The 15523-nt window shown below is 24.2% G+C and overlaps 1 protein-coding gene across 1 annotated transcript; it reads left to right on the forward strand.

The window, feature by feature from the left end:
• The first annotated feature begins 4892 nt into the window (after positions 1–4892).
• LOC145828965 (kelch-like protein 26) lies at positions 4893–6705 on the forward strand. Its single transcript, XM_082936709.1, has 2 exons — positions 4893–5022; positions 5279–6705. Exons 1-2 carry the CDS (start codon positions 4893–4895, stop codon positions 6703–6705), a joined length of 1557 nt encoding a protein of 518 aa, XP_082792835.1.
• Positions 6706–15523: the final 8818 nt, after the last annotated feature.

A 15523-nucleotide genomic window follows, 5' to 3' on the forward strand; every position in this document is an offset into this window, starting at 1 on the left:
TTTTTACGATTCAAAATGATAAAAAGAAGATTTTTCATTTAAGATTTAAATGGGAAAAAGTCAGTTTTTATAGTTCTAATTATCAAAATTTGTCAGTTCGTCCTCATATTTCAAAGCATTAAAATAGTAAAAAAATAAGAAAAGTCCTTTAAAATCAGAATAAAATTGCAAAAAATTACTCTAAAATTTGTTTTGAGCATGAACTTAGCTTGGGAGCTTTTTTAGGATTTTTTATTTTTTATAAAAATGTCCAAACTTAAAACCCAACTATTTTCCTTATCTTAATAGCTAATAAAACCTTCTTTTTTTCTAAAGAACGGTCCTTTGTCTTTAATTTAAAAAAAAAACTCAATAGAATTGGGGTTTGACTTTTTGAATGGGGTCGATTTAGAAATTTTGTGTCTTTTTCTATTTTCTTAATTAAACAATCAATTCTCCAAAAATAAAAACTTTTTTTCAATTTTTTCTTAAACATACTTAGTAAAATGAGTTTAATGACATTGTAATTTTTTTTTTAATTTTTTTTTATACCATAAGCATGAACAGACTTTTCAGAAAATTCCAATCTTGCATTATTTTCGTTTTTCAGATATACAACTTTTTATGCAAAAATATTTTTTTTTTACTAATTTTTATTTTTAATAGATTTGTATAGTTATGTTTAATAATGTTGTTATAATTTTTTCCTTGTTTATAATTGCTATTAAAACATATAACCAATGCAAGTTGTAACTAAGTTCTTGGCGAGCTATTTGTGTGTATTCTTGGTCAAGTGGTAAGAGTAGAGGTAAAACTTGTATGGGTAGTATATTTTAAAAGCAATTATAACGTGGGAAAAATATATCACAACATGATAAAATATAACTATACAAATCTGTTAAAAATAAAAATTACAAAACAAAAAAATCATTTTTGCATAAAAAGTTGTATATCTGTAAAACAAAAATTGTAAAAAACTTGAATTTTTCTGAAAAGTTTATTCAGGCTTATGGTACAAAAAAAAAATTTACAAAAAAGCTTCAAAAAAAAATATACAACATCATTAAATTTATTTTAATATCTATGTTTAAAAAAAAATTGAAAAAAAAATTGTTATTTTTGGAGAAAAAATTATATAAATAAAAAAATAGAAAAGAAAACATTTTTTATAAATAGGCCCCACTTAAAAAGTTAAACCTCAATTCAATGAATTTTTATTTATAATCAAAGACAAAGGACCGTTTTTTAGAATAAAAAAAAAATTTAGCTATTATGATAAGGAAAAGGATCTTAAATTTTGACATTTTTATAAAACTCCTGAAAAAGCTCTCAAGCTAAGTTTACTCTTCTAAATTTCTTTAATAAATCATTAATTTCCAAAGCCGTCATTAGGTAAAACTAAAAAAAAATATAAAGTCAGACTAAATTGCAACATTTTTCTAAAAACATGTTAAATTGTTACCCTTATTGAAGAAGTAATTGTTGTATGAAATCTTTTTAGTATTAATTGTCTGTAGCCAAAACACTTCCATATTGAATTTTGATATATAAATAAAAGTCTATTTTGCAAAATTTTAAAATTAAACTGTTTTTTGTTTTAAGTAAGTTATTTAGACCTTTACTATCAAGCACTTGTTTAGTATTTTATATTAAATTTATGTGTATGATTTACACTTTTTATAATTATTTCAGAGTTATGTAAAATCTTTGAATAATAAAATCAGATTATGTTATTTATTTTTGTATGTAAAAAAATATCATATAAAATAAGAGGAAGTGTTTTATAAAACAGATGTATTGTTTATTTTGTTTTAATTGTTATAAAGTTTCTATAGTAAGTAAGAAAAGCAAAATATTTATTATTTTTAATTTAAAAATTTTTATTTTAGATGATATGAAAAAGTATTTAATTAAGTTTTAATGAGCAAAACATAATTTGGTTCATTTATTTGTACTATTTTGTAGAATTACTTAAGTATCTAAAATAAATAACAGTAGATTTCTTTGTTACAAATTTTCAATATCATAAGTCTTATATTTGACAATAAGGGAAAATGTTTTATATACAGGGTTTCCACTTTACTGTATTAAGTAGTTTTATTAGAAGTATGGGGTTTTTACTCTTTTATATATAGAATTTTGCTGTTTAAAAGCATAACACCACAGTTCTTTAAGAATGATATTTAGGTTTTAGTAAATGTTTTATATTTAAATTTTTTTTAACTTATATTATTAAGTTACCCAAAAATGACTATGTCATCTCAACTAAACGACCAGAACATAAGAATAGTGACATTCAATCTTTTTCTGTAAATTTAAAAATAAACTTTTTTCAAATTATTTTCAATTTAACTTTAATATTACTAACACAGAAAATAAGTTTTAAATTAATTAATTTCTTTTTTTTCAGTTTTTATAGTTAAACTAAATCATACTAAACTGTGCTGTTTTTAACACAAACGTCCATTTTTATTCTAATTAGATACTAAATAACTACATTTACAGCTAACACAGGGTTGCCACGGTTCAGGCTAATTTATTTATTTGGTAAAAATTGATAAAAGTCAGGCCAAGTTAGTTTTTTTAGGGTCAAAGTCACTAGAAACAGTTTTTTTAGTTTAAAATGACAAAAGGTCTTTTTTTTTTCAGGTCAAAATGTCAGAAATTTTAGTTCTTAATTACAAAATAGCTTACTTTTGAAAGCCATACAATATTAAAAAATTAACATAATTCATTTCGGTCACACTAAAATTGTTAAAATTTCCTAAAAATTTGATTACAAAATCATTAACTTATAAAATTTCTAAATATTAAAACTAAAAAAATCATTTATAAAGTCAGACTAGAACTGCAAAGTTTTTCTAGAAACATGTTGAAATATTAGCTTTTTTGAAAAAGTTTTTATTGTATTAAATCTTTTTAGTGTCGATTATCTTTGCCAAGAACACTTCTATATTGAAACTAAGATAATTACACAAAAGTCAGTTTTGCAAAATTTTTAAATCAGCTTATTTTTTTATTTAAATAAGTTATTAAGATCCTTATAATCAAGCACTTAGTTTAGTGCATTTTGTAACAGGGTAGCTGTAAAGTTTGCAAATACGTACAAAATTGCACGAGGGGACAAAATTACACAATTATACTTTTGCACGAGGGAATAAAATTGCGTGAGTTAATTTTTTTTTTTAATATATATATTTTTTTATTAATTTATTTTACTATCACTGTTACCCCTAACCCTTTCCAACAGTTTGTAAGTTTTTTTTTATTCTTAATTTTTTTATATTTTTGACTTTTAATTATTTATTTTTTATTATCACTGTTACCCTTAACCCTTCTCCTCGGTCGGTAACTTGTTGTCTTTTTTTTTAATAGCAATTTTATTATTTTTTTTTACTATCAGTGTTACCCCTAAGAGTTACCCTCGGTCTGTATTTTATTTTTATTAAAGTATCTTCTAATTTTTTTTCTGTAAATTCGTGCAAGTCTGGGTTCGTCCAAATTTCACTGCGTGCAATTTTACGCACTTGTGCAACTTTGCTCTCGGCAATTTGGTTCCCTCGTGCAATTTAGACCCGTTTCCTTTGTAACAAGTTTATGTGTATGGTTTACCCTATTGCAAAGTTTTTCCAGAGTTAATTGTTTTCGTACTTTGAAAATATCATAAAAATAATAAGTGAAGGTATTTATATATCTTTTATTTATTTTTTTAAATTAATTTTATTATTTATTTTAATTTATTTTTACTTTATTTTCTAAGAATTTTTTTTATCTTAAATAATAAAAGAAAATGTTTATTTTATATACCTCAACATAGTTAAGTTTACTTACTTGGTAACATTTTGTAGAATAACTAAAGTATTTAAAATAAATAAGAGTAGGTGTCTTTGTTTACATACTTTAAAATAAAAGATTTTATATTTAATAATAAAAGAAAATGTATTATGGAACAGATATATAGTTAACTTTTTGTTTTTGTTTTAACGTTGTTTAACTCTGTTAAACTAGTCGTAGTAGATTATTTTCTAATCAGTTTTTTATTTAATGGTACTCAATGGAAAATTTGTAGCTAAGAATCGCTAGTCTAAATAAAATAAAATCAGACTAAAATTATTTATTTAATTTAAATTAAAATTTTTTTATCCTTGTTTATTACTGCATTATCATGTTAAAATTAGTTTAACCGAACTACACCTATCAAGCGTTTATTACAGCTAGTTGAATTAGAAAAAGTACAAAACTAGGTGTTCTCTATAATGTCACTTATTAATAGACTAAGTAGAGCTACTTAGAAAAAGATTTTTTTTTCTTTTTATTCAATAAATTTAATCTAATGAATAATTTTATACTAGTTTTGTTTTATGGTTTGTTTTTGTCTTTAAAATTTATTTTTTATATTATAGATTTGGTATAATTAGTTTTATATAATTATTTTAGGTTCCAATTTTAATCTAAAGAGGTTTTTTCTGTTTTTGCTGAATAAATTTCGTTCAAACTTTTTTTTTGATTTATACCCTTATCCCTAACCCACTTTACCCAAACATATCAATAAATTATAAAAATAGATTTTTAATAACTAAGAATATAAATTGTAAAAAAACTATTATATTTTCTGACACAGCTAAAATAGGACAGACCTCTTAAGATCACAACAAGACTCATTGTTATATGTTTTGGTTTTAAGAAAACAAAAAGAGAAATCTCAACTACTAAAGAAGAAATATTTAAGCACTGACTAGGTCTTTAAACGAAACTTTGATTGAAAATAAATTCTTTTAAAATATAGTCAATATAAGACTCATTATATCACTAAACAAGTAACGTTTTACAATAAAGTAATTTTTAATTAAAATTAGCATAATTTTTTCTATACCTATAAAAATATTTTTCAGAATATTAACTAAAAAATAAGTATGGATTATATACCATCAAAAGAAAAAACAAGAAGAGCAACTTTCTTGAAACATTGCCAAAAAGATGATCCTACAAGGATTGAAAATAATGATCTTAAAGTTTACAACCAAATTGCATTATCTAGTGAGTGTTTGTTAAATTTTTTTTTAAGAATTGCCCAACATTTGAGTTAATAAATTTTTATCAGCAACTAATAAGCAGTACTATTTAATATATTTTAAAAATTGATTAATAAAATTAAACCTAACTTTTTAAATTTTTTATGTATACAAATTATTTTTATTGCAAAAATGGTTTATTTTAGTAATAAAGTACATTTCTTTTTTAATCTTTGTTTTAAATTTAAGAATGCAGCTGTAAAAATAACCCTTTTTATTGTTTTCAGCCAAAATTCCTAAAGAAAAGACCAAAGTGATTGTAGCTTTAAAGTTAAATAAGATAAAGAATAGTAGAGACGTAGAAACTTTGATTAGCAATTATATGAAGACGAAAACAAATCCTCAAAATGCTGCTACCTACTATCAGTTGTCAGCTCTTTTTGATATAAAACATCTTTCAGAAAAAATTAATGCTTACATTCATTGTTGGTTTGCAACAGTTGCTGAAACTAACAATTTTTTAGAGTTAGATATTGACACGGTCAAGAAAGTTCTACTAAGTTCTAATCTTCACATCACTTCAGAAGTTGAAGTGTTGAATGCTGCTGAAGCTTGGATAAACTACAATTTCCTTAATAGAAAGAAACATGCAAAAGATCTATTGATGACAGTTCGGCTTTCTTTATTGTCAGAACATGCTCTAAAACATATATTGAAGCATGATTTGTTATTTAAAAATATCGAAGAGTGTCGAGCATTATTAAATAAATTATTAGAACAGCATAAAATAAACAAGAAATTTAGTATATTAACAAGTGAAAAGCTTAGTACTAGATATTGTAGACAAAACAACTTCGATATTCTACATAGTGGTAATGTTTTTTGTTCTATTGATGATGATTATCAGATAAACACAAGTTTTGTGAACAAACTCGATGGTAGAAATCTAATAAGCTGTAGAAAGGTCCCCTCACTAACAAAAAATCGTATATTTTCTAATAGTACACCGATGATTTACTTAAAAGGTCATGTTTACTTATTAAACTGTCTACTTGATAAAGGAATAAATTTAAGAAGGATTGAAAAATTCTCATTATCTACCAACTCTCTTCAAATTGTAGGAGATATTCTTGACGATCGTGAATATTATTGTGTTTGCGGTTTTGTAGATAGAATTTATTTTATTGGTGGACACTTACAAGATAAATATACAGCAAGTTGTAAATATTTTGATACAAATAACTACACATGGGGAAATGTAGCAAGCATGAAAGAAGCTAGATCAAGTGCAGCTTGCACAGTATTTGAAGAAAGAATAGTTGTTGCTGGTGGATGGGATAATAATGATAATAAATTGAACACTGTTGAAGCATATGACCACATAGCTGATGAATGGAAATACTTGCCTAATATGATGAAGCCAGCGTCTGGTCATTGTTTAGTAGCTATAAAGAACAAACTGTTTGCAATAGGAGGATGTAGAAACCATTTCGAAGTTTATGACTCAACTTGTAATTATTTTGTAATTATAAAGTCTCACTTTTGGTATATTCAGGAAGCTATTTTATTAGGAAACAAGATTGTTATGTTTTTTCTTGAAAGCTCGACAGTTTTGTGTTACGATATAGATAAGGAAGAATGGTCCAAAGATCCTTGCTATGTAACAACAGATGGAAAAAATCATTTCACCAAAGTACCTAAACTGATTATATGAAAATCAAAAATATGATTACATGTTAATAATAATTACAATATTGTTACTTCATGTATAATTGAGCGCGGATCATCTTAAACTATCTTTGTTTTTTTATTGTCACAAATGTATGTTTAGTTCTTTAATAGCAACTTTAGTAAGTCATTACTTTATTGGTGATTTAGAGCATTTAAATTTATAACTTTATGCTACTAAAGTAGTGTAGTTAGTTCTATCCATAGAAACTTTATGACAAAATAAAGTTATATTTTACATCCTTATAATCTCAAATAAAAGATTGTTTAAACAATTTATGTGTAAAGTTTTGGTAATCGTTTTTTCAAATTGCAGTAATTTTACATATTTAAGTAATTAAAAATTTTAAAGTAAAGTTTTACTATTTACTATGGTGAAATTAACGACAGTTTAAATTAAAACCTCCGTCTTATAATATAAGTTGTATTAGATCTATTATGTTTACTAAATAATTAATTTTTATATTTATGTCTTAATAAAAAAATTGTTTACTTGTATAAATGTTTTGCAATGATTTTAATTATTTACTTATGTCCTATATGACAAACTAGGATGATAGTTTCAAAATTAATAAGTACAAGTGTTTACGAGTATTATTACTTATTTGGTCGGTGTTTAAATTACAATAATTTTTATAGTTTTATAGATATATCGATTTAACACAATTGCTGTCAACAGAAACTTATTTTCACATATAATAGGGCATGCATGAAATTTTTGATTAAAAGTGGTTAACCAATTAAAAAAAAATTGCCAACACAGTTTGAAAAAACAAATCATTAACTTTTACAATGGAAACAAATAGTTGTCGATTTTATAACAAAAGTAGCAGTGATATGTGTTTTTAATGTCGGTTTTCAAAATATTTGACCTATTTTAATTAGCTTTATAGGAAATGTTAATATTTTAAAATAAAATACTTAAAGATTTAAATAAACTTGATTATTTTATTAATACACTAATAAAAAAAATTTTTAACTTTGTCAAATGCTATTCGTTTTAAGTTTTACTAATTATTAAGCCGACATTTCGTGATATGGTAATTGTGTCTTCTTCTAAAACTAGTATATGTATAAGTTTTAAATAAAAAAGTTTTAATTAAACAATGAAAATATTGTTCAAAATAAATTTTACTTAGTAAAAAATATTTTTTTATACTTTCTAACAAAATGTTGAATGTTTAGGAACAATAAGTTTGGCTACAGGGTGTTTCATAAATTGATCACTTCACTAGTTGTTCTTGCGCTGGCGATAAAGAGAAAAAAAAATTCTAGGCGTTTTTAATTCTATTTTTAGACTATTACTAGATATTATAGAAACAATTTAGGAAATTTAGGGGCTACAAGCCGAACAAGAGGAAGCCACATGACAATAATCTGAAGCTTACACTAGATAAATTCTGATGATGAAGAGCAAAAAACAACATGTCTTAGGCAGTTCTAACCGAAGTTTTTCAGAAATAATGTTTTAGGGTGCCATAGCTTTTTTTTTCATTAAGGGCCTACTTAGAAAAATTTCAGAAGCCTTAACTTAAAATTTTGTATTTGATTAATGTAAGGAACTAAGTTATTTTTTATATTACATTTGTTAAGTCTCTAGATAAATGATTATTTACTAGAACAAAAGGTTTTCAAGTTTAATTTTTAGCAACTAATTTTAAATAAAATTTAAAACTCAGGTGACGAAAAAAACTAAACCTATTTAAATTTACATGGATCTTTTAAATGCATAGAAATATATTTATGCTTCACACTCAATACCAAGGTTTTCATCATTAAAAAATTGTCAGTAAATGTTTTATCGTTTTAATAAATACAATATGCTCGAGTAATTTTTGGCGATTGATGTCAGTTAATCTGAAAAACTGTGCCGCCTTCCAAAATTAGAATGTTAGTTTAAAAACGATATTTTAAAGAATATAATTTAAGATTTGTTTAACTGAAATATTGCTTAATTATACTCTATTACAAAATGTTGAATGATGAATATAACCAAAAAATTACTTTACAACATTTTATGAACAAACCTAGATAAAATAACTTAAGTCTTTGTTTTACTTGAAAACAGTTTAAATTTTTTTCAAAGAATTTCCTAAACTGTATTTATAAAAAAAAACGACTAAATTAATTTAAAAAAGTTATCAATTTAAATACTAGTATCTGTAAATAGTTTTATATAAAGCACAAACTGTGGACTAGACATTGTAACCTTACTTGAATAATGGAGTTATTGAAGTTTAACTTAAGTTTTTTACTTGTACTAAGTTTTTACGTTTGTTATACTGTATTTAGTTAATGAGTTGTTTAAAATAATTACATAGGGTTGCCACTTTACCTAAAAACCAGGAAAAACCTAGAAGTTGACTATGAAAGAAGAAAAAAACTTTGAATTTGATAAATTTTTAAACAAACCTGGAAAAATGCCGAAATTTGAACAAGAATTACTTAAAAAATGAAAAAAACCTGGAATTTTAAACTATTTTTATATTTGAAGTTTAAAAATTTTGATTTTACACAAAAAATCTGGCATAGAGATAAAAAATTGTCATAATTAAAGTCTTTTTAAAACGCATTTGAAATAGCTCTACTATTTTGTATCTTTTCAATAATTTTAATATACTTATCACATTTTTTACATAAACTAAATATTAAATTAAACTAAAAGTAGACCCAAAAACGAGTAGTTTTATATACCTGGAAGATCCTTTGTCAACCTGGAGAAAACTTACCAAAAATCAGTGGCAACAAAAGTTATTGAAACCACAGTTTTGAAAGCATGATAGTTATTTTTATAGTATATGTAATATTTTTTGAACCTATAAGTTTCTTCTATTATGGTTACTAAAAAATAACTATTTCATCTCAACTAAAGTACCTGAACATTAGAATAGTGACACTTAATCAATTTCTTTAAATTTATACCTAAACTTTTTATTCAAAGTTTTTTTATAATTTAACTTATATATTAGTAACAAAAAAAAAGTTCTAAACTAATTATTTTTAATTTTAGTTTCTATAGTTAAACTAAATTATAGTAAAACTGACTTTAATTTACATAAAAAAAACTTTAAAATTTTATCCAAACTTTACTTAATAATTACAGTTACTGCTATCTCAGGGTTTCCACAGGTCAGGCTAAGTCAGTTTTTTTGAAAAGTATAATAAGTCAGGCTATCTCAATTTTTTTAAATTTAAAGTTACAAATAGTCATATTTTAGGTTAAAATGGCTTTAAGTCATTTTTTAAGGACAAATTATCAGAAATTGTCTGTTCGAATTTTGAACTCATTGATATTGATAGCCTTAAATATTATAAGTAAAAATCCTTTGAAGTCCGACTAAAACTACGAAAGTTTCCTAGAAATTTACTTACAAAATCACAATATCCAAAAGGCTTTAAATAATAAAACTAAACAAAAATAATTCAGGCTAAAATTGGAAAAAAATTCCTATCAATTTACTTACAAAGTCACTAGAATCAAAAGCCTTCAAATAGTATGATTAAACAAAAATTAAGTCAGACTAAAATTTAAAAATTTTCTTTGAGACATCTTCAACAATTTTCTTATTTGAACGAGAACTTGTTGTATGAAATCTTTCTGGTATTTATTGTTTGTGGCCAGGACACTTCTATATTGGTATTTGATATACCAATACACACAATAGTCGGTTTTGCATAACTTTATAATTAGACTGTTGTCAGTTTAGAATTGTAAGCTCCAATAATTTTTTACGAAATTTAGTTGTTTTATGTAGAATAAACAAGGAAAATGTTAGTTGAACTTTGAGGTCACAAAGTATATATTTTTTGATGATTTTATTCAATCTAAACCAAATATGTAATATCTACAAAGCAAGACGGATCATTTAAGATGTTTTCTTTCTAAGTTTAACAAGAATTGTAAGCTCCATTATTTTCTACGAAATTTAGTTGTTTTACATAGAATAAACAACAAAAATATTAATATAATTTTTAGGTCAAAAAAATTTTTTTAATAGATTTATTCAATCTAAACCAAAATGTTATATCTACAATGCAAGACAAATCGTTAATTTTATTTTTTTAATTGAATAAGAGTTGGAAGCTCCATTAATTTTTTACGAAATTTAGTTGCTTTGTATAGAATAAACAAAAAAAAACTTAGTTGAACTTTGAGGTCAAAAAAAATGTTTTCTGATGTTTTTTTTTCAATCTTAACCAAAGTTTAATATCTACAAATCAAGACGAACCGTTTAAGATGTGTTTTGTCTAAATTGATTAAGAACTGTAAGCTCCATTAATTTCTTACGAAAACTTGTTTATAGCGAATATCTGTTCAAAAATGCGAATATCTGATTTTGAATATCTGCGAAATTTTAGCCTCACATAGATTTAAATAAACTTTTGATTAAATAAAAAGTAAAATAAATAGTGAAACATTTTATTTTTCTTTATTTTGTCACTATAAAAAATACTAGCAAAAATTGAGCAGAAAAATATAACGGCTAAATACTGTTCTTCATTACTTAATACTATTGACAATAGCTACTAAAAGGAAATATTAAGCAACAAATTTTTCACTAGAAACTTGTATAAATGTCAGTGTTGTAAACAAAATTATAAGAAAAAAAAAGCAAATCACTTAAACTAAACATCTTAATATTGTTCTTAAAGCACAGTATAGATTGAAAATAAAATAAATGCAACTAACTAGTAACAATATTAAGAAATAATAGAAACAATAAGTATTTATTAGTTAAAATTAGATAAAGAAATATTTTATTAAACTTAAAGCTATAATAATGCAAACAATTGTTTTAAAACTTCCAAGTTTCTCTGTTAACTTGTAACTATGAAATGCTTTAAATACATATTTTACAAACATACAAACGATCGCGTTTCAACAATTACTTTTTTTTACAGTTAAACACAAACTAAACACAAACTAAATATTAGTTTATCAGAAACTTTAATAAAAACTTTGTGCTTACTTACTGTGTTAAGGTGTGATGAAACATTGTTATAACAAGGTATTAATCGAGCAAGAAATAAAACTTGCGTTATCTACAAAATTTATAGTTAAAGTTTTATATACTTTATTTAACTAGCTTAGTACTTTACAAAAAGCATTTCTAAATAACTAAAAATTAACCTACACTTCAACAGACTTCCACTAATAAACATAACTAAAATTGAATTTGTATTTAAAAAGGACTTCGAGCAACAAAAATAACTGAATTCAAGTTTGTATTTACGACAAATCAAAAATATATATCAAAGGTTTTGAAACAGTATTTACTTGATCTTTAAGATACTTCAATAGATCAATACTTAGTAACAAGTTCCTGCCAACCACTGCCGCAATTCACAGCAACTGAATAAATTCTTAGCACTTGAATTTGTCAGTATGCGACTGTGTTTATAATGACAGCTGTGAACTACTGCTACTAATTGAACACTTTTGTTTGTAAATATTATACTTTTGTATTTGCGTTTGTTGAAAAAATAAAACATTTATTAAAGTTATGCATTTAGAATAAGTAAAAATAATTTTTCTTAAACTTTTACAGTGTATCGAAATTGAATATTCAATATTTAAGTCATAATAAACATTATTTAGTCTATATTTAGCTAAATAAAAACTTTGCAAATGTTCTAGCGTTTAAGGTACATTTATTACATCTTTAAAGATCAATTTATATTTGTTATTTTAGATCTTAATATACTATTATTTTAGGTTATACATCAACATATAAGTATAAAATAAATACACTTGTTGAAAGTGATTAGCTTTTTTCACATAGCTCGGTTAAAACATACTTAAATTATTTATTTGTTACTTTGCTTTGATTTGTTTATTAGACTATTTGTTTTTCGACTTATAACTTCGTTAGTTCTATCTGATGTTTATACGTTTATCATTTTTTCATAATTATCTGTTAGTTTATTTATGTAAAATACTATTTTTACATGTGTTTATTTAGTGACTCTAAATGCATTTTTAACTAGTATTTGTGCGTAGGCGGTTAGCTTAATTGTAAACTTAGTTTGCTTAGTTTTTTTTTTATCTGATGATGATTTGTGTTGCTTACGTGTTACTTGTAAACTTTTAGGCTTACTAAGTAGGCTTGTTTAATTATTCTGCCAAAATGATAATTAAAACTCGACAAATCGAATTGAAAAATATTGTATTTGAACTAATATATAGTTTAATGTTTACAATGGCTTGAAAAGTTTAACTTAGTTCACTTAATATTAACTTGATGAAAATATGATAAAGTTAAAGTTTAAAGATAAAGTAAATAATATATAAATTCAGATTATATTTAGAGAAAATAAAATAAATATATATATTTTGGTTGAATTTTTTTTTAGATATTTGTTAATATAAAATAAGTAAAACTTAAATTGTGAAACAACAAAGTTAAAAACATACTGAACACTTTTCAAGTCTAGCATTAGAGCTGCTTTATTACATTATAATGCGTATCTGCTTTATAAAGCTTTAACACCTTAAATCAGGGACGTAGCTAGCTCAAAAAAGTTACGAATCTGCAAAAAAAAATCAAGAATAACGTGTGATGATGTCATAACGGGAATAGAGTAATTTTAACTACCTTTAATTTTATATAAAATTGTGCAGTTTTATTAAAAGTTAAAAAATAAATTAAATGTTGAAGTATAATGAATAACTGAATACAAGGCAATTTGTAGTGCTCTTGACCCCCTATAATTCTTTATGTGTTGAAACTTTTATGAGCCTATAAAACCTTGCATTGAAAATAAAAATATCAATTAAGAATTTAACTTTAATAGTATTACTGATGGGCCTAAAAATATAACTTTGAAAACAGTTTCTCCACTTCAGAATTTGCAAAAATTGTTGCTTTTATTAAAACAAAAATCATAAACTTTAGGAGTTGAACAAAAAACAAAAAGGATATAAAATAAAAAAGTTCACAACATTAGATAAAATTCAGATGTACAATTACTTTATTTTGTCAAAAATAATTCATAGAGAAAGGAAGAGTACACGTCTTTGTTAATATTATTACTAGCTTTGGTGTAGCATAAAGATTCAAGCTGTAAAAAAAGAATAAAACATTTTCTTCAAAATAAAATTGTTAAACATAAGCTGTAAAAAAGAATTAAACTTTTTGTTTTACAAAAAAAAAAAGTTGTTAAATAAAACAACTCAGTTAAATAACAACAAACTTTGAATATTAATATTAATATTTTTCAGATAGAATGTGAAACATATAAATAAAATCAAACATAAAGATTTTTAAACATAAAATATATCAATTTTTTTTTAAACTTGTTATGAATATAAATTACAACTATACACTTGGGTTACATGACTATTCAAATTCTGATAATTCAGAATCTGACAACTCAAATTCCGACAGTTCAAATTCTGACAACTCAAATTCCGACAATTCAAATTCTGACAACTCAAATACGACAATTCAAATTCCGACAACTCAAACTCCAACAATTCAAACTACGTCAATTCAAACTCGGACAATTTAAATTCGGACATTTTAAATTCGGACAATTCAAATTCCGACAACTCAAATTCGGAAAATTCAAATTCCAATGACTCAATTTCGGACAATTTAAATTCCGATAACTCAAACTTGGACAATTTAAACTACGACAACTCAAACTCGGACAATTCAAAGTACGACAATTCAAATTCGGACAACTTAAATTCCGACAGTTCGAATTCTTACCATCCAAACTCTAACATTTCAAATTTTTAAACTCAATTTTGGCAATTTATATTTCGATAATTTAAATTCGGTCAATTAAAATTCGAACAATTCAAATTCCAGCAACTTAAACTCCGACATTTCAAACCTAACAGTTTTAATTTTGACAATTCAAATGCCGACAACTAAAGCTCCGATAAACAAAATCAACATTATAAAATAAAGTTTCAAGATTAATTTATTTTTATAGCAAGTAACCTCGTGTTAGTTTTTGCTATAAAAGCTTTGACAGCATTGATTGTTTAATTTATTGTTATTTTAAATAATAAATTTTAATTTTAAAATAAATACAAAAGATAATCAAAGTAAAACTATATTTTATAAAAAGTTTAACAATAAGAATTATTATTTTTTCAACTTTTGGTTTATACCTCCATACTTGTCGTTTTTAAGCGATGTGTTTTTAAATTTGTTAAGTTTTGTTTTTTAGTCTTCAAGATGTTATGTTGGCTATTAATCTCCTTTTGTTATAGAGTAGAATTTGGCAACGTATTGCCAGCGGCCGGATGCGGCCCTCAGAGTAAAAATGACCGGCCCACTAAATTCGTATTTTGAAAATTGAATTTTATTTTATGTATAGTGATAAAAACACCATTTTTGTCGTAATATTTTGTTTAAATCAAAATCAGAGGTAATTTCTTTCCTTATATTAAACCAATCATAGAGACGTGCTTGGTTATATATAAGCGGTCCTGGCGGTTACTGGCTATAACGCGCTAATAAAATGATATCCTTAGGTAGTTCTCCGATACTTTTTAGATTAATCTCGTTAATTAATAAAGTAAGTATATAAAATATTAATTGGACTACTACTATTAATCTAATAGGTTATAAGTGTTGATTAAACCTCTTCTTCTGTTTATTGCAATAGTTTTACAAAGCAGTTAGATTACTTAAACTACAATTTATTGAAGTAGGTTTATAAGATTGTTAGAAAGCTTAAACTACTTGTAAAATGAAATCGATTCTATAAGTTTAGACTGTATTTACAATGAATAAATATGCGATAAACTACAACAAATTCTACTAACAAAATAGTTCGACAAGAAA

The sequence above is a fragment of the Thalia democratica genome, chromosome 2 (assembly GCF_965202585.1).
Source record: "Thalia democratica chromosome 2, ktThaDemo2.hap1.1, whole genome shotgun sequence".
Taxonomy (NCBI): Eukaryota; Metazoa; Chordata; class Thaliacea; order Salpida; family Salpidae; genus Thalia; species Thalia democratica.

Excerpts from the sequence above, each read along its gene's own strand:
- LOC145828965 (XM_082936709.1), top strand. The coding sequence starts at position 4,893 with ATGGATTATATACCATCAAAAGAAAAAACAAGAAGAGCAACTTTCTTG. Across the intron at positions 5,023-5,278 it reads AATTGCATTATCTAGTGAGT|CCAAAATTCCTAAAGAAAAG; the intron begins GTTTGTTAAATT and ends TATTGTTTTCAG.